Here is a 23795-nt window from a genome sequence, read left to right as displayed (position 1 = left end):
ATGATATTGTTCTCACAAGACGTTATTACGAAGGTATTGCTTAACTCAAAAAACACCTCTCAAGTCACTTTCAGACCAAGAATTTAGTCAAGTTGAAATACATTCTGGGCATTGAACTGGTACAATCTTACCATGGTATTGCTATTACTCAAATGAAATATGCCTTAGACATTTTGGAATATGTTGGTACGTTGGATTGTAAACATGTGGACAGTCCAATGGATCAAAATACTAAGCTTATTCCCGGATAGGGGGAGCCTTTAAAAGATCCTAGCAAATATCGGAGACTTGTTGGCATACTCAACTATCTCATGACAACATGACCAGACATCTAATTTGTTGTTAGTGTAGTTAGCCAATTTTCGTAATCATCTTGTGATAGTCACTGGAATGTAGTGATTCACATCGATATATCAAAAGCTTTCTATTACAAGGTTTATCATATGAAGATAAGGGACACACCAATATTTTTAGATATTCTGACGCAATTTGGGCAGGATCAGGTGGTCCACTTCAGGTTATTGTATTCTTATTGGAGACAATCTAATATCATGGAAAATTAAAAAGCAAGTTGTCGTAGCTAGATCAAGGGGCAGAGGCAGAATATCGATCTATGAAAGTAGGTACATGTGAGCTTATATGGTTGAGACAACTTCTCCAAGAATTGAATTTGGGTGGAGTTGATCCTATGACATTGATTTTTAATAACCAACCTACACTACTATCACTTCTAATGTAGTGTTCCATTAATGAATGAAACAGATTGAGATAAAACGTCACTTCATTCGAGAGAAGATTGAGTCTGAATACATCACAACGAGTTTTGTCAACTCAAAAGATCAACCGGCGAATATTTTCACAATACCACTTAGAGGATCAAGAATTGACTATATTTGTGGCAAACTAGGAGCATATGACTTATATGCTCTAACTTGAGGGGAATGTTAATTATGGTATATTTGGATAGTGTAGATATTAGAATCTTTAAATATGATATGATTAAATAATCTAGATATGAGAATATTCTTTAATCTCTTTAATTAGGTAGTTTGGAGATTGTGTGATATTTTATTATCTCCTTTCATATTTACATTATTTGTAAAAATTATATAATCCCATTAACTTGAGAGAACGACCAATCAATTCAATTCCTAATACCTCCTCTTCTTCTTCTTCTTCTTAGTATAAAATAATTAAAAAAAACATGTGTATTACCATTATACTAATATATTGTTTATTTCATACTACAGTGTCAGCTATTAATCTGAAGTCCACTGAGCTGCAGGCATCTACTTCACATACAAAGGGGGAATTCACTTAAACTAAAGAGGGTAGATAAGAAAAAGGTTGGGAGAATAATGATCAAGTTTATTGTTGTACCATATTGTTGTAGCGCATTGTATGTGCTGGAGCACAGACGATCTTATTAAGGTCTAAGATTAATCAAGTTAAAACTTGTGATTAAAGGTATGTCCTTACCCTACTCAATGAAGTGTTGAAAACTTATGAGAAAACTCTTCAACTAGAGTTAACTATTATTTTTAATTAAGTTTTCATTGAGCTCATCATCTTGCAGTACTATACTGAAAGATGTGGTCTTGGAAATTGTTTTTCTGAGATGATATATTAGTTTAAGATATATTAAGTTTCTTCCTGTGATTTTTGCATCAACTTTAGTAAATTAAGCTTTATTATTTCCCCTTAATTTTATAATATATTACCTTCATAAGAAAGGTAGTAGTATATCACTATATTGCATTCTTCACTTCTAGGATAATACTAGAGTTCAGTACAAATATATATATGTTAAATGCTCACAATCAGGTAAGCTCAAGCAGCAGTGTATGCAGTAGTTGCATACATCAAAGATTGCATTCTACGCCACATATAAATAGACAATGAGCTCTGCTTACGCATCCCTGGTTGTGAATGTAATTGACAAAAACTATATTATTGTGTTAGACTTGCATTTATTTATTTTGGTAGGGTACTAAGAGTTGATCATTCTACAGATTTTTTTGCTAGAGACTATTGCAAATTGATTACGATCTAATCTTGAGGAAGAGATATCACCTTTTGTCCATATAAAGAGTTGGTACAAAATACTCCCATATATATAAAGGGCAGATGCTAAACACCACCATATATAATGTTCCTAAATGTTCCCATAAACGTAAAAAGTATATCACGAGAAAATTATAAACACGTGTCGTTCAAAAAAGTATGTAAATACTTCCATGACAACTTCTTTTGGGCCATTTTACGCCAAAGCAAAGTTCAATAAAATAATATGGCATCTTCATTCTTCTATAGTACTGGGCTTGTGCTAGTACGGGCGGACATCATCTAGTACTACATATATATTTTCATTTTGATTTTCTCAGAATTTTCACTTTTACAAACAAACATCAATTTTCTCATATTTTGTCTATCATAAATTTTGAAAACTACTTTATCTAGAAAATTAACTAGCTTAAAATGAAAAAATAAAATAATATACTTAATGAAAATAAAAAAATAAAATTATAAAAGTGACATTTTATATTGACCCTATCCGCACCACCCTAAACCCCCAACTTTCACAATTTTTATTTCAATAATATATATTGTGGGAAATTTGGTCTAACCCATAAGTGGTGCATAAAGGCTCATTAGGGTGATTAGTTAGCCTTATTAATTTATATATAAAAACATGAAAGGATCAAAATAGTCTCTCTTTTTTGAGTGAAGGCTCAAAGTAATCCTTAAGTTATCATATAGAGCACTAATAGTTTTTGTTAGCAATATTGGTACACTTTTGATCCTTCTCCAAAATTTTATCTATTTTTTGGATTGATTTTATCCATAACATATGTATGGAATGTTCAATTGTCATTTTATATATTTATTAGAAATACCAACTCCATATCAAAGTATATGAGAAGAAAAACACTTTGTTTTGTGTAGTAGAAATCGTATTGTAGGTAAAGTCGAGAGGTTCATCGCGATAATTTCACGTGCAATAGTACAATTTTTTCTTTTCCTCCAAAGTCATATGATAAAATATTCTTAAGTTTAGCTGTAGTAATATTTCTAGTAACAGAACAAGGTGTTTTTCTCATCATTTCTCTCCGATAAAGTTATTATTTCTATTAAATATATAAAAAGACGATTGAACATTCCTTATATAAAATTTTGGACAAATTAATGTTAGAAAATAAGCAAAATTTTAGGAGAAGACCAAAAGTGCACCAATATTGCAAACATGAGGGACTATTAGTGCTTCGTGTGAAAATTCAAGGACCAGTTTGAGGCGTAACCCAAAGATGAGGGAGTATTTGAACCTTTCCTCTCAAAAAACACACATATGGTGTGTAATTAAAGACGGAAAATATAACATATACATAGAATATAGTTATGCTATGGTCCATTTTCTCCTAAATCAATTCGGATTTAAGTTTTGTTATAGGAGGTTGATAACAAATAAATCCTAACTGTGGTTCATCCCGCTATTTCGCTTTGTTACGTGGATAACAAGTTAGTTCTCTTTTATGGATTACAAATGTTATCTAATAAGGTTTAGATTGACATGTTATGTAATCTTACATTGATATCAGAACCATAAAATGATTTTTTGGTTATCCATGCCAGGGGTGGCTCAATGGTATCCGAGGTCTAAAGCAAAATTTCAAATTAGAGGCCTAAAATTTAATAAACTTCATATGCATTATTTTTTTAAAAAAAAAAACCTTACATTTTTAAATGCAAAGTATACTCATATTTTTTTTATTAATGATTTATTCAATTTTGTCAATTGATGAAAAACATTTGCTTACTCGTGCAATTATTATATGAATTGTTGACATAGAATTTGATTCAAGAAGTTGATAATTTTGTATATCCCTCTTGTTGTAATGCTTGAAAATCTAAGAAGAAATAGAAAAAAGAATTTATAATTTACTTTGCACAACACTTTTCGACTATTGATTCATATTTTTGATAGAGCATTACTCAAACTTATAAAAAATTTAAAGAAGAGAGTGTAAAAGGAGTTAAAAGAATAAACTAATGTGAAATTCGCATAGAGACTATGAGAAATTAAAATAATTCTTCTTAATTTCTTTTATTTAAATGGGATTACTAAAAACAAAGTAGTAGTAACTTTTTAAAAAAACCTTTTTCATTAGAAATAATTTGTTTTTTCCTTAAAAAATTAACACATAATTTATTATTGGTAAAAGATTGAGGTCCCTTAAAGTTTGGGGCATAAGGAGAATGCCTTTTTCAAATAGGCATTGGAGCTGGCCCTAATCCATTCAAATCTGGAAAAACGTTTCAGATTTGTTAACAGAAAAAAGAAGGTATTTTTTTATTGAAATAGATTTTGAAAATGATATAGATCCGAGAAAAAAAAACCAACCAGATCTGAAAAACGTTATGGATGATTAGAGGAAAAAAATAAAATTTGAACCAGATCTGGAAACCTTTTAGATTAAAGGGAAAAAAATTAAAACATGAACCATATCTGGAAACGTTTTATAGTAGAGGAAAAAAATAAATTGTTTTAAATTCAAAATCAAGAAAAAATAGGTTTTTAGAATTTAATCGATCAGTCTATAAACAAAAAAAATGAGTATGTTATAGATCTGTAAAATAATTTATTTTTTTAAAAAATAAGTTTTATATTATCATAGAAGGTTTAAAATATAGTTGAGAGATTGGTTCTCCTCTCATTGCAATTTACAATCACAACTCTAAGATGAAGAAGAAATTTAGGGGTTTTCTTCCAAATAAGTCATGTTGGTCGATTCTTTTAAAGGAAAATACTCAAATATGACATCGAACTATTAAAAATGGTTCATCTTTGTTATCCGTAAATGTTTGACTCATCTATATCATTCCAATCAAAGAAAAGTTGCATCCATGCAATGTTTCTTAACCAAGATTTAGCAAAACCACTTTTTACACCCAAGCAAATTTTATGACATTTTTGTTGGAGTTATTTTGGATCAAATGTACTTTTTTTTTTGCTTGTTCTTCTTTAAATGATCAAGAAGAAATGAGGATATAAACAACTCCCAAATTTTCAACATACTCATTTGTTCATGAAATCATCTCAAATTTTGGCTACGTCATTAATTTCTTTTTCTTAAAAATAATCAAATTTCTAATCTCATTTATAGATTTAAAAAATTTACTTGTATTAAAATATATTTCAAAAAATAAAAACAAGCTCAAAATTTCATAAAATTAATTTGATTCATTTGTGTGTAGTTGTTTTTGATATTAAGTATTGACCAAACTAAGCCATTATATAATGCAATTCGCCAAAATAATATGTTTTTTTAAAATTTTACAAAACTAGTATGAACGTATTTCACAGTAATGTTTTAGGGTATTTTTTTAAAAAGTTGTCTGTGTTAGATTTATATACGTTACTCATAATAACGTTTTACTCCTAAAACGTTACTGTGAGTAACGTTTTAGCAGTAAAACATTTCTCAAAATAACATTTTAGTAGCAAAAGGTTACTCACAGTAACGTATATCAACCTAATGCGATTAGTTTTTAAAAAATGAAATATACCCTAAAACGTTACTGTGAAATACGTTTATAGTAGTTTTGTAAAAAAAATTTAAAAACAAATTATTTTGGTTAATTGTTTTATATAATTGCTTAGTGTTGGTAAAATTTCAGATCTTTGTTCACTAGTGAATTTTGAGTCTATGTTCAAATATCAAATGATTTGAAGTTGTGCAAAAAGTTCTACAATAAAAAAATGTTAAGTTTTGAATCTTTGAAGAATTTTCAAGTGGATCTTATTGAGTTAGGTTTAATTCGTCCTCAAAAGATATTGTGTTCTTGTATCTAGCTCAGAGGAAACTAATCTTTAAATTTTAGGTGATTCTGTGAAGAATAAAAGAAGTTTGAAATTTTGGAGTAGTGTATGTTATTCATGTGTCTTTGGTGTTCTTAAGGATGAACAAGCAAAAAGAGTATGTTTGATCCAATAACTTTAATCAAAAAATGTTAGACCTTGTTTGGGATGTAAAAAGTGATTTTGCAAAATCAGAGTTAAAGAAAATGACTGTGCCTTTTCTTTAACAACAATCACATATATGAACCAAATTTTTAACGGATGACATAAATTACCCTTTTCTAAAAGATCGATGTCATATTCGATACAAATAGACAACTCCTACATACAGTTGTAATAAACAGCTAATATTAATTGGCACACAATTAAAAAATGGCACATATTAATCCTAAGTAATATATCGACATCTTTTAATATTATTGTACTCCCTCCGTCCGAAAATGTTTGTCATGTTGCGCTTATCAAAAGTTTGTTTGACTAATTTTCAAAGGTAAATTATATCACATTAATTCGATATTTTAAACAAAAAAATAACTAGATATTCTAAAACTATATGAAAAGTACTACAAATTACACTTTTTTGCATATTAATATAACGAAAAAATGCACCTTAAAATGTTAGTCAAAGTTTTTATAGTTTAACTCTAAAAAATAGAAATCATGACAAATAATATCGGACGGAGGGAGTATTATATAATAAAGGACACATAGAAAATATGAAAGATTGTAAAAAAAATTGTATCCAACTACAAGATAATAATGTAGAAATCTTCCTCTTTTTTTTTTTTAACAAATAACGCAAACAGTCAATACAAAAAAGGTTTGTGTGATATTTGTTATTTATTGTGAAAAGTAACTGTTGTTGATCTCTATTAATTGATCTCTAATAGAGATACTTAAGCAAATAAAATAGAAATCCTAAAACTTGAAAGACGAGAGTTGAAAAGTACCTTTTTAAAAAATGTATAAAATAACATTTATTTTGTGTAATTATTTCAGATCTAATAATGAAAATTACAGTTGAAAAATTACAATGAGAGAGAGAAAAGGAATAATAAAACTAAACATCCTAGAAAATAGAGAGAAAAAATGTGAAAAAAATCAAAGAAAAAGTAATGTGGCCTTAAAAGCCGTCAATAATCAGTTTAACCTACGAATGGGCACCCACGAATCGTGGGTGGACCCACGCCCCTAGGTGGGGGTCGTGGGTCGAGATTTAGTCTCCCCATTTTTCCATTGGTCCTCTACTTCGCTGAAACAAATGATGCCTTGCAAGTACATGGCGTGACCCCACCCGCGCTCCGTGGGTGTGGTTTTGTTGGTGACCTAAAGCACACTAGTTTCGGCCATTAGGAGGTTTAGGCTGATAATTTCCTAATTAATTATGGGATGGGTTTTATGATTTTTATAACATATATTCAAGGATTTTAAGACAAATAACTACCCTTACAACTCATAATAACTCACAAAAATTAAAGTAAAAACTAACTATCCTCTCCAAAATCTCTCTAAGACTCCATTGAAGAGCAAGAGCAAGGTCAAACTATGGGTTCAAAAAACAACCTTTATTATCCAATTTCGTGTAGAATTCAACATAATGTATGAATGTTTTTAATCTTTGGGAATCTATCACTGAAAGAGCCAATTTAAGTTATGTATTAGGATTTTAAATTCCCCAAACCTGGAGTTTTTCAATCTATGACTTGGTTCTTCTCCCAAAATGATTTCAATGATTTAATTATGGTTTATTGTGGTTGATAATGATGATTTATAATTGTAATGTTGGAGTATTGATATTTATGATGAAAAATATCCCTTTGACACATGATTTCCCGTTCTTTTTAAAATGTGAACTATGGTATGGCTTGATTGATGATGGGAGATTGACAATTGATTATGTTTAATTAATGAAGTTGTGGGATCTCAATATTTCTCTAGCGAATGTCAAGATTCTAGAACTTAGGGTTTATGTTGATACATAGCCTTGAAAGGCAACTTGTTCGGGTTTATACTTGTTGATAAGGATTGTATATTAATTTCTGATTTACTAATGTTGTGGTGATCCTATGACTATTGTATATGCAAAATCGTCTTCCCTATACCCACTCACTTGATTATGCATGAAGTATGTATGTATAGTTATGATAATCTTGTTGTGTTGATTGAAGGGACATTCTCATGAAACACTATGAATTTGATGTGAAAGGTTTACTCACGTATTGCTGATTTTAAGGTTCAAGGGACATTCTCACCTAATGAATCCATGAGCTATAATGATACCATGTTTACTTGAATTTCTAGTAAATTCATTTATTAACACAAACTTAAGTAAAAACTTAATATGAATATTAAAGGGAATTATACTTAGCATCAGTGGATATGATTATGAGATGGGTTCCTTCACTCTAGTAGTTAGATTCCTAATACAGTTATCTCATGAGATAATAACCTTCACGTGAGTAGTTAGGATTTCTAGTAGCAATCTCCATAACCATAACTATGTGCCCACATAGGTCTTTAGCTAGTGGATCTACCTAAAAAGCTTGATTTTATGTGGGCTGCGTCCCAATACTTTTCGTTCATGTCAAAGTTAGATGGTTTTGAGACAATGTTATTGAGATGTTTCCGCGCTTGTACGAAATATCTTTTGGTTTATATTTTAAGAAGGTTTTTAAATTCCTTCCATTCATGCGTAATGTTATGTAGTTAAGTCAAGTGGCTTGTACAAGACCTTCGAGAGGTCTAGTACGCCATGTTGCAAACCAAGGGTTGTGCTAATTTCTAGGGTGTACTTGCGGGTTTTAACACATATGGATTATGTTTGTATGATATATATTATGTTAAGGTTCACTTCACTTGTTACAAGTTATGAACATGAATCACTCCTTACCTATGTATATTGGTTTTAGATGGGGTAAAGGTAATATATGTATGATATTAGCGACCAAAATATGAAGACTAACATTTGGTAGGATTATGGGATCTTACCTTTGCATTGCACTAGAAAGCAACCGACATCATTAGACCTATTTCCATGTTCATCATTTGAGGATTTTATAGAATAGGGATTTTGGTTTGACTTATGTATCTTCATATAAGTATGGTTTTTAAAGTTTATAAATGCATTATTTTAAGTAAATGTTCCTATTGTGCATGTTTTATGGATTTTTATGCATGACTTTTATACTTAGTAGTACTTTATTATCTAAACCATATTTACACATACTATGAGTGTAGGTTCTGATTGTTGCGACATATTTCTTCCTTCAAGGAAAATTTCGGTTTACTATTTCCCAAGCTTGGTGAGTCCTCATGGTCGAGGACTAGATGTTATTCTTTTCAAGCTTTTATTGTACTTTCTATTTTGAGACATTATTGATGTAAAGGGAATTTGTCCCTGCTTGTACTATCTATTGTACTAGATGGTGATTGAGACAAGTCTAGACTATTATATTCGTTCTTGAAAAAGAAGTTGACTTTGATTATAAAAGTTTTAAATTTTCTTCATTATTTCTATGACTTTACGTGCATTATTATGCTAAGAGTTTGAAAGCAACCCCTACGGGGTCAATACACCATATTACATCTATCGGGTACCCTTGGGTCGTGACAAACTTTGTAATCAGAGCATAAGGTTTAAAATGATTCTAGGATGATGTCTCATGAACCACGTCTAGTAGAGCCTTGTTCATGAGTGTGAAGCACGCCACACTTACGAATGAGGTGCTATAATATTTTTAGGAACTTTCACTTCTTCCATTACTATTTAGGCGTGCTTTAGAGCCCTAACTCTATGAAGTCCTTTTCCTAACCATTTTCTTGTTATTATAGGCAATAAGTACAAGAAGGGCGAATGTAAGTAGGATGGAAGAGGAGAATGTTAATGAGGGAGTTTATTCCTAAGGTGCTAAAGATCCTCATGCTCCTAATGATGAGGGGCTATCACCAATGTGGAAATAAGGGCGGATCTTCATGCACTAACTCAATTCATGATGGCTCAAGCTCAAGCCGTGACAACTCAAATCCAATCCATGATGGCACAAACAAATAGGGAAGTTGGGGCCCGTGTAAAACCTAATGTGAGAACCATGGATTCAAGTTTGATAGATTTCACAAGAATGAGCCCTCCTAAGTTCTTTGGTTCCAAAGAGAATGAAGATCCTCAAGAGTTTCTTGAAGAGGTCAGATAGTGGATGCTATGGGGGTGACTTTTATTGAGAAAGTCGAACTACCTACATATCAATTGAGGGATGTGGCCCAAGTATGGTATACTAAATGGAAGGATAATAGGGCTATAAGAGTGGGTACCATAAGTTTGAAAGTTTTAAAGCGATCATTCTATGATCAGCTCTTTTCATGTGAGAAGAGGGACACTAAAGTTGAAGAGTTTATCAACCTTCATCTAATAGGCACTCCTTAAAATTCACTAAGTTGTCCAAGTATGACCTGTCTTTGGTGTCCAATCCTAGGGGTAAGATGAGTTGATCTGTGATGGGTGTGTCCGAATGAATTGAGGAATGACGTGCAGCAATGCTCCATGCTAATATGGAAATTTAATGTATAACGGTGTATGCTCAACAAGTACAGGAGACAAGTCTTAGGAAGAAGAATAGAGAGGTAAAAAGGGCAAGGATCGATAATGGAAATTCTTCCAATGGTAAATTTGAGGTTCAAGGTACACCAAGGTTCAAGAAAAGGTTTTCCAAAAAGGCTCCTCTAGTGTTTTGAGATTCAACAAGGACAGGGTGCCTCACCCTAAGATCAAAGGAGGTAATAGTGGTGAAACTTAAACATGATGGCAAGTGCCTAGTTGGCACGGATGGTCACTTTAGTTGTTGGAAGATCAGCCATATGAATAGAGATTGTCCCATACTAAGATATCAAGAAAAAGAGGGAAATAAATCCCTTCCAAGTGGTTCGAATTCCGATGCTCCCAAGAAGAACCGCTTCTATGCTCTTCGATCCCGAGGTAACTAAGAGAGCTCCCCGGATCTTGTGACTGGCATGTTGCTAGTATTTTCTATTGATGTATATGCATTGTTAGACCCAGGTGCCACTTTGTCATTTGTTACACCTTTTGTGGCTATGAAATTTGAAATACTCCTGATGTGTAAAAGAATTTTTTTTGTGTCTACCCCGATTGGTGACTTGGTAGTGGCAAAAAGAGTCCATAAGAGTTGTTCTATTTATTTGTCTTCTAATGTCACTTTGGTTGATTTGGTAGAATTATACATGCTTGATTTTGATGTAATTTTTGGCATGGATTGGTTTTATGCATATTATGCTTCTATAGATAGTAGGTACTGGGTAGTCAAGTTTCAATTTCCAAAAGATCCAATGTTAGAGTGGAAGGGGGTGTACTATTCCTAGAGGTCAATTTCTTCATGTCTAAAAGCTAGAGAAATGATCTTCAAGGGATGTATGTATAATATTGTGAGGGTTTTGGATGTTTAGTCAAGGTCCCTTCTTTATAGTCGGTCCCCGAGGTGAGTGAGTTTGTAGAAGTCTTTCCCGATGACTTTCCTGACATTCCTCCACAAAGGGAAATAGACTGTGGCATTGATATTTTCCGGATACATAATTCATATCTATCTCTCCCTATATAATGGCTCCGATCGAATTGAAAGAGTTGAAAAAACAAATCAAGGATTGTTAGACAAGGGGTTTATTCAACCAAGCATTTCTCCATTGGGTGCGCCAATATTGTTTGTGAAAAAGAAAGATGGGTCCCTTAGAATGTGTATTGACTACCGCCAATTAAATAAAGTGACTATAAAGAATAAGTAACCCTTCCTTTGACAATTTGTTTGATCAACTTCAAGGTGCCAACTATTTCTCCAAGGTAGATCTTCGTTCAGGTTACCATCAACTAAGGGTAGGAGGGTTGGCATTCCTAAGATGACCTTTAGGACTCGGTATGGTCAATATGAATTTGTGGTTATGTCTGTTGGGTTAACCAATGCCCCGACGACATTTATGGACCTAATGAATAATGTGTTTAGACAATATCTTTATTAGTTTGTGATTTTCTTTAATGATGATATTTTGATCTATTTGAAGAGTGAAGATGTACATATGGATTATTTAAGGGTCATATTGCAAGTTCTTAATGTCCACAAATTATATGCTAAGTTTAGTAAATGTGTATTTAGGTTGTTTCCCTTGGTCATATTGTGTCGAGCAAGGGTATTGGGGTAGATACAAAAAAAGACAGATGCGGTCAAGGGTTGGCCTAGACAATTAACTCCTACCGATATTACAAGCCTTTTGGGCTTGGCCGACATTGTTTCTCCATTGACAACATTGACTCAAAGTTTGTGTGGCCGGAGGTTTGTGAGAAAAGCTTCAAAGAATTGAAGGATAGACTTACATATGCTCCAATGTAGACATTATCAGAGGGTACCGATGAATTTGTTATATATATTGTGACACTTCTCGAGTGGGTTTCGGATGTCTTTATGAAACATGGAAAGGTAATGAACTATGCTTCAAGCAAACTCAAGTTACATGAAAAAATTATCCAACTCATTATATCAAATTAGTGGTGGTGGTGTTTTCTTTGAAAATATGGAGGCACTACCTATGTAGGGGCTATGTAGATGTTTTCAGTGATAACAAGAGTTTCCAATATATGCTTAACAATAAAGACTTGAATCTCTGACAAAGAAGATTGTTATAACTTTTAGAGGATTATGTCATAAGTCCCATTTATCACCACGAAAAATCTAATGTAGTTTCGGATGCCTTAAGTCGAATGTCCATAGGTAATGTGGTTCATGTAGAATATGAGAAGAAGGAATTAGTTCGTGGGTTGGCCTGGTTAGGTGTCTATGTAGTCACCAAGGGTGGTGCCATGGTCCATCATAGTTCTGAATCGTCTTTTCTTGTGGATGTAAAGTTTAAGATACACCTTGATCCCATTTTAATAAATTTGAAACAATCGGTTCTCAACAAGTCAGTTGAGACTTTCTCCCATGGGGGAGATGGGGTGCTTAGGTACCAAGGTAGGTTATGTGTTTCGGATGTTGATGGCGTAAGGGATAAAATTTTAGAAGAGGATCATGATTCACGTTATTTTATTCATCTAGGAGCTACAAATATGTATCGTGATCTACGAGAAGTCTATTGGAGGAATGATATGAAGAAGGATATAATGGGGTTTGTGGCCAAATGTCCGAATTGTCAACAAGTTAAGGCCGAACACCTAAAACTTGTAGTTTTTCCCCAATATATAGATATTCCCACTTAGAAGTGGAGGATGTAAATATGAACCTTGTTCTGGGTTTTCCTCAAACTCGAAGCCAATATGATTTTATTTGGTCCATTGTGGACAGAATGGTAAAATGAGCCCACTTTATTCCAATCAAGATTTCTTATTCGGCGAAAGATTATGCCAAATCATACGTCAATGAAATAGTGAAGTTGCATAGGGTTCCCTTGTATATTATTTTGGATTGGGGGGGGGGCTCAATTTACTTCACACTTTTGGAAGACATTCCAAAAAGGGCTTGGTACTGATATAAAACTTAGTACTGCTTTCCACAATCAAGCAGATGGTCAAGAGGAACACACAAATAAAAACTTAAAAGACATGTTGAGGGCGTGTGTAATTGGGATTCCAATCTCCCATTGATAGAGTTTCCTACAACAATAGTTAGCACTCAAGCATTGTCATGACCTTGTTTTAAGCAATGTATGGTAGGAGGTGTAGATCCCCAGTTCGTTGGTTTGAAGTAGATGAATTTTCTCTCATTGGTGATGAACCGGTTTGTGAGACCATTGAAAAATTTCAACTTATTAGAGAGAGCTTAAATACGGCTCATAGTCATCGAAAAAATCATATGCCGATAATAAAAGAAGGGATCTAGAGTTTGAAATTTGTGATTGGGTCTACTTGAAAATCTCACACATGAAAGGTGTTATGAGGTTTGGTAAGAAGGGGAAGCTTAGTCCCCAATACGAGGGCCTATACCATGTCTTAAAATGTGTTGGGAAAGTTGCATACGAATTAGACTTGCCAAATGAATTAGGTGTGGCTTACCCGGTGTTTCATGTTTCCATGCTTTAGAAGTTCATTGAGGATCTTGTATATATCTTTCCTTTAGAGGGTTTAGGAATTGACGAGAGTCCTTCTTATGAGAAGGTTTCGGGAGAGATTTTAGACCGAAAAGTCAAGAGGTTGAGAAATAAGGAAGTAGCTTCCTTAAGGTCCTATGGAGGAATCACTTAGTTGAGTGTTCTACATAGGAGGCCGAGGACGAGATGAAGTTTCGTTATCCTCATCTTTTCGTTCTACTCTTTTTCACGCTTCACATAGGTAGTTCCTCTTAAGTTTGTACTTTTTGGGAGTCTTGTGCATAATATGATTTTCAATGTTTTCCTTATGTTGCGCATGTGCTTGTACAAATTCATGTTTAGCATAAATTGAGATTTCATGATTTATATGTTCCTCATTTTGATTTGCATTTTAGTATTATGGTTGCATATTTGACTACATGAGGTGAATTGATGAACATGCTTAGTTGTGTTTTTGATGGAATTACATGTTGGCTCCATATTGTGGTGTTTAACTTGCTTTGACTTATAGAAGGTAGTTCCCATGATTATGTGGATTCGTGAGTTTTTTTTGGCATATTGGGTTGGTAGATGTAGTTCCTACTTCCTTGTATTGCATTGGCCATGTCTTAATATGGAGTCGAAGTTTCCTCCTTTGAATAGTGCAAGAGGTGAATAGGTCATTTGCGAGTTTTGCACATTTTTGATGTTTCATGCATAATGGGATGCTAATATAGAGTTTGTAACTTTGTTTGGTGTTTAGATAAACACCGAGGATGAATGTTCCTAGGGTGAGATAGTGTAATACCCATAAAATCTTATGAACTAACCTAAACCCTAACATGTAGTCTAGTATCCTAAATGGGGTTCAACATAATGATTAGAGTCCTAAAATTACCTCCAAAAGTTAGTGCAAATATTGTTGGGTTTAAACGTCATCGACGACCCTCAAGGACCCACCATGGGTTCTTGAGGAGAAGACCCTAAAAGTTGTCAAAAGAGAGCTTGACCTACGAATGGGCACTAAGAAACCGTGAGGTGACCCACACACTGTAGGTGAGGGTCGTGGGTCAAGACATAGTCTCCCTATTTTTCCCTTGGTCCTCCTCCTTTCTAAACAAAACTACTCCTTTCCAGTACGTGGTGTGACCCATCTACGGTCCGTGGGTGGGGATTTTGTGGCTCACCACCTAAAGCACACTAGTTTCAACCATTAGGAGAGTTAGGTTGGTAATTTCCTTATTAATTGATTAGAGTTAAGGGAATTTTTTTTATGGTTTTATAACATATATTTAAATCTTTTATGACTAATAACTACCCTCAAAAGTCATGATACCTCATAAGAATTAAACTAGAAACTAACTCTCCTGTTCAAAATTTCTCTCTCTAAGACTCCGTCGAATAGAAAGATCTAGGGGTTTAAGAAACAACCTCTATTATCCAATTTTGTATATTATTCAACCTAATGTATGAATATTTTTCATCTTTGGGAAGCTATCACCCAAATTGCCCCTTAAAATTATGTTTTAAGAATACAAATTCTTTAAACATAAGGTTTTTCAATCTATATAATAGGTCTTCTCCCAATATGGTTTCAATTGTTTAATTTTGGTTGATTATGATAATTTATGATTGGAATGTTTGAGTACTGTAAAATTATGATGAAAATCTCCCTTGGACCCACAATTTCTCCCTTTTCCTAAACTGTGAACTATGGTATGGCTTGATTGATGATTGGAGCTTGACAATTGATTATGTTTACATTAGTTAGTTGTTGGATCATGGAATTTCTATACATAATGTTACAATTCTAGAAGTTAAGGTGTATCTTGATTCATAGGCTTAAGGGGCAACTTGTTAAGTTTCATACATGTTGATGAGGATTGTATATGAATTTGTGATTTACTTAGATGGTGATGATCCTATCACTATTGTGTTATCGTGATATTGATGCAAGATCCTTCTTCCCTATAACCTTAAAAACTTTATTATGCATGAAATATGTATGTATGTATATAATAATCTTGTTATGTTGATTGAAAGGACATTCTCATGAAATGCTATGAATATGATGTTATAGGTTTACTCACGTATTAATGATTCTAAGGTTGAAAGGACATTCTCACCTAATAAATTCATGAGCTATAATGATAGCAAGTTGACTTTAATGTCTACTACATTCATTTACGAACATGAACTTAAATAACGAATTAATATGACTTTTAAAGGGAATTATGCTTAGTGCCGAGTGGATATGATTGTGAGATAGGCTCTTTCATGCTAGTAGTCTGGTTCCGAATACCGTTATCTCATGACATGGAAACCTCCACGTTAGTAGTTAGTGTTTCTAGTAGAAATATTCATATCCCATAACTATGTGACCACATAGGTCTTTAGCTAGTGGATCCACCTACAAAGCTAAATATGCTAGTTCTACCTTAGGCAAGTAAGACACCTGTTTTTGGTGTGGAGGATAGAATTTTGAATTTTATGTAGCTTGCATGGTCTATGTCGGTTAATGTTATTTTCCCTATATCATACGAATATGAATTATTCTATGAAAATTGAATTTAGCTATGATCCTTCAAAGGTACTACTTAGAATGAGTGGGGTATGAGACTACACTTATGCATTGCACAAGTAGGATTTAACAAGGGTTATGATGAGGTTCTCTAATGTTACAAAGACTTATGGGTTTTTATCTTTTTACAATCTTTTAAACTTGTTTGCTGACTTGAGTGTTTGAGTTGATGAAGAGTAGATTTGAGTTTATTTTCTTTAAAATGATAAATGAAACCAACTATTTCCAAGAGTAAGTGTTTTTAAATTTAAGATCAGAGGAAACAACAATTCTCTAAAGAGTTCATGAACAGTTTTCAATATAGACTTTTTATAGAGAATCCTTTTAAGTAATAATCTCAAACATGAGGAAGAGGAAATGTTTTGTCTAAACATAATATTTTGGGAGTGGTATTATGCACCAATATGGGGGAGGGTTTTAACAACTCACAACCCCCTTAAACCATGTAGCCAATATGAATAGAAAGGGTCGTAAATTTTAGATGATTCCTTATTGGATTTTAAAAAATATTAGTGGATCAACTTAATCAAGGAGTTCTACACCCCACCTAATTATATGATAGTTCTGGCAGCACGAGCTAGACATTGTATCTACACATAGCTCATAGTGATGGTTGTCAGTTAAAGTATCTCTCAAACAATGTTATTTTGTATTTTTGCATACAAACCAAATTATTATTGTATTCTTCACTACATTGAGTTGGTCTCTACTATTTTAAAATCTTTTCTTTATATTGCATCTTTATCAGTGCTTTATATTTAAATGAGTTTAGTTGACTGAAATGAGGTAAGTGATTTTTTCAGTTCCAGTTCAAGCTTATGTCATGTTTTAGATTTTTTCTCACCTGCTTGTACGTTCCAAGTATTGACACTATTTGACCTGCATCTGTTATAATGCAGATACATGTAATCAAGATCAGAATCCAGTGCTTCGTTGAACCAATTTAGCTCCACAGTTGTTGGTAAGCCTCCTTTCAATCGGAGGATCCTTTTTTACTTTCACTCATTTGATTTTTTTATTAGAATGTCAGGGGTCTTGTCCATACGTCCATCACAGTTAGTAGAGCTTCATAGTTAGATAAATGTTAGTGCCTGAGTTTTGTTCATTTAAGTTGTTATGTTCTAGACTTAAAGTTTCCCTTGAGGCCAGTTTGAATGTTTATTTCTAGATATTCAGAGTTTGCGACCAAGGGTTCACTTAGGGGGCATCAATGATTCTCGAGTGCTAACCACATCCAGGGTGAAGGCTTGGGGCGTGACGCAAATTTTCTAGTGTAGTAAACAAGTTGAAACATTTTTTTGTGATTGGCCTATTCCTTCCCAGGAAACACAAGTATTTTTCAACAAATTAAAATAAAAACTTGTTGTTGGTACCAGTACCTACCTGATTAGTGGAGGATAGTGCTCCTCGCAATTTATTTGGCGATATTTCTCCAACGAACATTGGAACCTACATGCGATGTGATATATATATATATATATATATATATATATATATATATATATATATATATATAATATGAGATGTTTAAATGGATCTTTTTTTTATCTAAAAGAAAAGAAGAGAAATGCACATACCACATAAGAAATAATACCAATGCTATAGCCTGCTAAAAATCTCCCCAAGTATAGTACCATCGGTTCCTTCAATTATGAAATCACAACATTTATTTATTTGAAGTTTGAATGTACTGTGAGGAAAACAGAAGATATACAAACCTTAGCAAGGTAGATTGCTAACCATCCAGCACCACATATTACAGATGATAGCCTCATCGCCTGATCGATTAACATATACATATATTTATTGAATGTATCACAATATATATTGATATCAAATACAAATTCATACACTTCTACTTATCAAAACTCTATAAATGAACACTGTCATTAATATTGTAGATCTATAGATCAATGTTCAACAAGTTCTTACTCCTTTTCGGCCTAAAAAATCTGCAATTCGTCCCCCAGTGATTGCACCAAGCATTGCACCAGTTGTTAATATTGATCCAAAAATGGAGTACTGCATTTCAATAAAAACACAACTTTATAGTAATTGAAATTGTTAAATTATAATAATATTTCAAGATACTCCATATATAATTATTATTCTTTTATCCATTTACTCGTTATGTATTGTTTTCTTGTAGTGTGACATTATTTTCATGTTTGCATGTATCGAAATATTAAAATAAAAAAATCACATTGATTAAGGCCTTATTTGTTTGCACTTAATGAAAGTTTGAATTTTTATTATTTTGATTTAGCTCTTTAAGACATGATTTTTTGAAGTTAATGAAGATTTGAATCTTAATCATCTAGATTCGGTCCATGCGTTTAATTAGTTTTTAGTTCTGAATCTTATCATTCAGATTCACCTAATTATGTTCCTTTGTTTCTTATTTTAAAAAGCCTCTGAGTGGATCTGGACGAATCAAATCCTTAGGTCATTTTAATAACATTCATACTTATTTAATACGCTAGAAAAAAATCAAGTTACCTCTCTCTCTCTCTCTTCAAACACTCTTCTACTCTTTTTTTCAACCAAACGCCAATTTTTTCCTTTTGAACTGGTAAGTTTTCATAATTTGTACAAGTATTTTCTTATATTAACAAGTTTTTTGTGCTGTATTGAGAACTCTTGTTGTAATAATATTTTTTGGTGTATTGATGTTTATCGATAACTAAAGATGTTTGAGTAAAAACATAGTAGTCATGATTAAAATAACAACTATATATACATATATGAAGTCTCTTGTGGAAATTTAATTTGTTTAATCCAAAGACATTGAAGATTTGATCTCTTCCCTTTAATTTCATTACAAATTAGTGTACAATTTTTTTTGAAGGTTGTATAACAAAAGGAGTTCATGATTGGAGTCCAAGTTAAAGTTATATCTAGTTGGTGGCAAAAATGTTGGAGCTCCTAATAATTCTTCATCACAATATTCAGTTTTAGTTGAAAGAAAAATTTTGAGGAAGAAATTAATGAAAAGATGAGTATTGCTTTGAAGTTATTGACTAAAATAGTGCACCTGACATTGAAGAATGCAAAGAAAAATTAATATTAAATTGGATGGGGAAAACCATTATATAATACAAATGTTAGTATATTTTTTGAAGATGACAACTGAAAAACAAAAGCATGATAATGCTAGAGGTTCACAAGTTAGAGAATTAAATTAAAGTCATTCAAACAAAAAAACACAATTTTTTTGATTACCTAGAATATGTGTTATGCTTTGATGATGTAAAATCTTCTTTATTATTTTTCGACTAGTATCTATCATACCTATTGAAATTTTTGATACCATTATTATGCCTCCGAATTTTTTTGTGACATATTTTCATATTAAAAGATTTTTATGTTGAATTCTTAAAAGAAATCATGTTACAATAATTTTTATATCAATATATAATTTTTATTTACATATCATATAATTATTTTAAATAAAATATAAAAATCTAAAATTTTATTTTTATTAAAAAGTAATATTTTTTTTTGTTGAAATGGAAATTTTATAATATTTTATAAAGTTTAATTTCATATGCACATTCAAATACTGAAAACAAACAATCTTAATCATTAGGTGATCATACTTAGAGATCACATCTTAATATTCACATATGCATTCAGATTTATACAACTAGATCTTAATGCACATCTTAATATTCAGATGCTCTGATTCTGACGTCTTAATATTAAAGCAAAGAAATGATAAGTGTGTTTCATTTATTAGGTTCGAATATGAACCACTCATATTCAACCCGTTAATTCTATTTATTTAATTTTTTTGAAAAAATAAAATTACTTAATAGATTTGGAAAATTCTAAACTAATCAAATCTGTAGAAAAGTCTTAACAACATTCAAAATTATTTAATAAGTTATAAAATAATATCATCTCATCTCTATCACTCTTTGAATGACTTTTCTCTCATTGCTACAAACTTTCTTCCTCTTTTTTTTTGACACTAAATGATTGAATTGGAACACCATTTGATTAGTTGAATAATTAATTTACAAAAAAATTTATTTTAAATTCTTAGAAATATTTATACTATAATAAAAGATTTAGAAAAATAGAACATGCTCTACCCATTCCTTCGATTGCTTTCATTTTTGGCCCGATCAGGCTTCATCTTCTTATCAGGATAGCCCTTTAGCTTGCTTTCTTGGGACTAGCCTTGAATACTAGCCATTTTCTCATCGCATCAAGAGGGCTTTATTCTTATTTTCCTATCATGTAATTTAATTCTTTAATCAAATGTAAATATTTAATATATTATTCCTATTAAAAGAAATATATTTTCTTAACGACATTTTATTAATATAATAGTTTATTTCTTATGCATATTTAAATATTGAAAACAAACCTTTTTAGTCATTTAGTGTTTAGATCTAGATACCACATCTTAATATTTAGATATATAATCAAATCTAGACATCTAGATTTTATTCAAATCTTAATATACAAATGAATATATCAAAATCTTAATGGAAATCAATATAATATTAAGAATATACTATTTTAGAATATAATGATTTTATTCTAATAAGAAATATCTTCCTATATGATTTGAATATTATAATTAATGTTGAAATAAATCTTGGCAACAATTAATTTGGCAACCATACTTGTTGAAATAACAAGCCACAAATGTGAAAGTTGATAGCCACATTTGGGGAAGTAGGTAGTCAAAGCTTGGTATAAGTTTGGTAGAGTTAGGCAGCCAAATTTTTGTGGAAATCGGCTACCATATTATGTCATTAATGATGTAAATAAGTATTTTAAAAAAACTCGATAAATAGAGTAGTAATTGAACACTTGAAGATACACCAATATAGAGAAGCAATAGAGTGTAGAGGGAGTAATCCACAAACTACTTCTTAGTTTGTGAGAAAACAGTGTGCAATTAATATTTTTGTGAGTTGTAAGAAATAAAGATTGTTGACTAGTAGTCTTTTGACTCTATAAAATTTTTCATCAATATTATTGTATTAGTTATTCGGATATCAAATTTACCCATTTTAATATTTGATGTCATTTTTACTCTCTTCCTATTGCTATTTAGTTTGAACATTATCCTGGGTGTGATTATCATATTGTCCAACAATTAAAACTTCAATAGCATGTTTAAATTGACCCTGAAATGTATCCCGTTCAACATAAGAATGGTATCATGAAAGAAATACATGAAAATATTTTAATTGAGCCTGACAAAAAAGTGACATGCAACCTCTAGGGCTTGTTATAAGATGGTGACGCGAGGTTTATGAAAAAATCTATTAAAAAAATTAAACATTTCGCAAGATAAGCTAATAGTGCAATCACATTTTTATTAAACACGAATTACACCAAAATATTCACAATCTATAATCGCACAGATGTTTTTTCTTGATTTAATAAAGAATCAAGAAAAATTGGAGAAGTAAGAAGGAAAAAAATAAATATTTTTCATTGATGAACGCAAAAGCTCTTGCTTATTTAACCAACAAAAATCACCAGATCAGGAGGATCAATGTTATAATTATACTAGTGGCTTTTTATTATTTATTAAATTAATATATAACAAATATTTATTATTTATATAGATCTGTAGTATTCTGAATCTAATTTCTTCATTTCTCTCTCAAACATAAATCAATTCTATTCTCATTCATATTCGTACTTGATTAGACTAGAGAATACCTCACGAGCTTAAATTGTATACATTTATTTAGAATAATATATAATTTATAGATTATAGATTAAAGAACCCTATATCATTTAGCATACTGATATTTCTCATAAAGTCTTATCTTAATTTCCATTCATCTTATGTTCTTATCTGAAAAAAAAAACAATTATAAGAGACCAAGCAATTAACACAATTGATTTGATTTATCTTTCTCATCTCATGATTTCTTAGTCTTAACATGATAGACCGAATCAAGTATGATCTTTTAACAACATATTAATTGATAGCGAATACCAAATTATATCTAGAGAAATTGATTAACGTCACGAGTGTATACGATATGAAAAATTAATGGTGGCAGTCACTATTTTTATCAACCGATTCATGCTTAGGAGTTCTATTATCCTCATGTATGTATGTATATCATTACATGTCTAGAAACACACTAGTAAGATCTAGTCATGTACTTGGGATATATATTTTCTTTATGATTTTTATGTTGACGTCAATGTTATCACACATTAAAGTATTTTGGCCAAAATCGTAACCTACGTTTTGAGATAATGAGACTTGTATTTAAATGTTTATAAGAAAATTAAAATTTTCCAAAGATTTATGCGGAGTGTTATGCTTATATATGGTAAATGGATAGATAGATATGTTTGTACACAATTGGTGTAAGTTGATAGCAAGTGTTGGTTATGTCCCTCGTTTATGGGATGTGATAAAATTGGTATCAAGAGATATATAAAACGTCCAAAACACATGTAAGTTGGATGTCTCACAATGTACTATCAACTTGCCGGTAGTCACATTTATTCCCCTTTTTAATTTATGCGATTTTTTTCAAAATTATTCTCAAAAATAAATAAATTTTTACACAGAAGAGTACACCTTTCCCTAGTTCTTTTCCAAATAATTGGAATCCAATATGGATGATATATTTATAATTTCATTAACTATTTGCCAAATAAGCAAAATGTATCATTCTTTTTGAATTGATGACAAAAAACAAGTCACATTAAATTGAACAAAGAGAGTAGGTGACATTAATATTGGCTAGACCCTGATATTGAGTAAGAGTTATTGAGCAAGTTTGTGCAAAAACAAAACAAGCAAGATTGTGGATGGTTGTTTACCTAAATAATAATAATTGGATGTTTCTTTGGTCCACATCTATATTATGGTGCAACAAAAGATAATAAATTATTCAACATTGATGAAAAATTAATTATTAGGGGAGATGGCAAAACCTGAGAAAAGGAGAGGCTAAGTTCATCCATTATAGAAAATTGTGTGGGAGATGAATATCCAACCTGCATGCATCACCACCATATATATACATACATATATTTGAAAAATAAAAGTAACAATAGTATGATTTCTCAACTTACACATGTTCCAAATGCATAAGAGCCACAAACAGCCACAACAGTACTGAAATATACCATAAACAACTCCTCCCTATGCTTCACTATGAGATGCTCTTTATGCCCATTTTCTTCCATTTTGTTTTCCAGTTCACCAGATGATACAATATTATTATTTTCTACAATTCAACAATGTCCGGTAAAAATTAAAATTGGAACACAAGTTTGTGTAGACATTTTCAATATAACAAT

General features: G+C 31.6%; 1 protein-coding gene across 4 annotated transcripts in view; it reads right to left on the bottom strand.

The window, feature by feature from the left end:
* The window catches only part of LOC101263771 (sugar transporter ERD6-like 8), a 103661-nt gene extending 79866 nt beyond the window's left edge, over window positions 1-23795 (bottom strand). For all 4 annotated transcript variants that reach the window (XR_011212135.1, XR_011212134.1, XM_069290409.1 and 1 more), the window contains exons 1-6: window positions 23568-23795; window positions 23427-23489; window positions 18426-18515; window positions 18212-18271; window positions 18071-18136; window positions 17877-17942 (exon numbers count right to left, since the gene is read on the bottom strand). Coding sequence is in view for 2 of the 4 variants with exons in the window: in XM_069290409.1 (XP_069146510.1) it covers window positions 17877-17942; window positions 18071-18136; window positions 18212-18271; window positions 18426-18515; window positions 23427-23489; window positions 23568-23681 (459 nt within the window). In the remaining 2 variants the exon portion in view is untranslated. The remainder of the gene's footprint in view (window positions 1-17876; window positions 17943-18070; window positions 18137-18211; window positions 18272-18425; window positions 18516-23426; window positions 23490-23567) is intronic.

Source organism: Solanum lycopersicum, chromosome 10, assembly GCF_036512215.1.
Source record: "Solanum lycopersicum chromosome 10, SLM_r2.1".
NCBI lineage: Eukaryota > Viridiplantae > Streptophyta > Magnoliopsida > Solanales > Solanaceae > Solanum > Solanum lycopersicum.
This window is presented reverse-complemented; position numbering and strand designations above follow the sequence as displayed.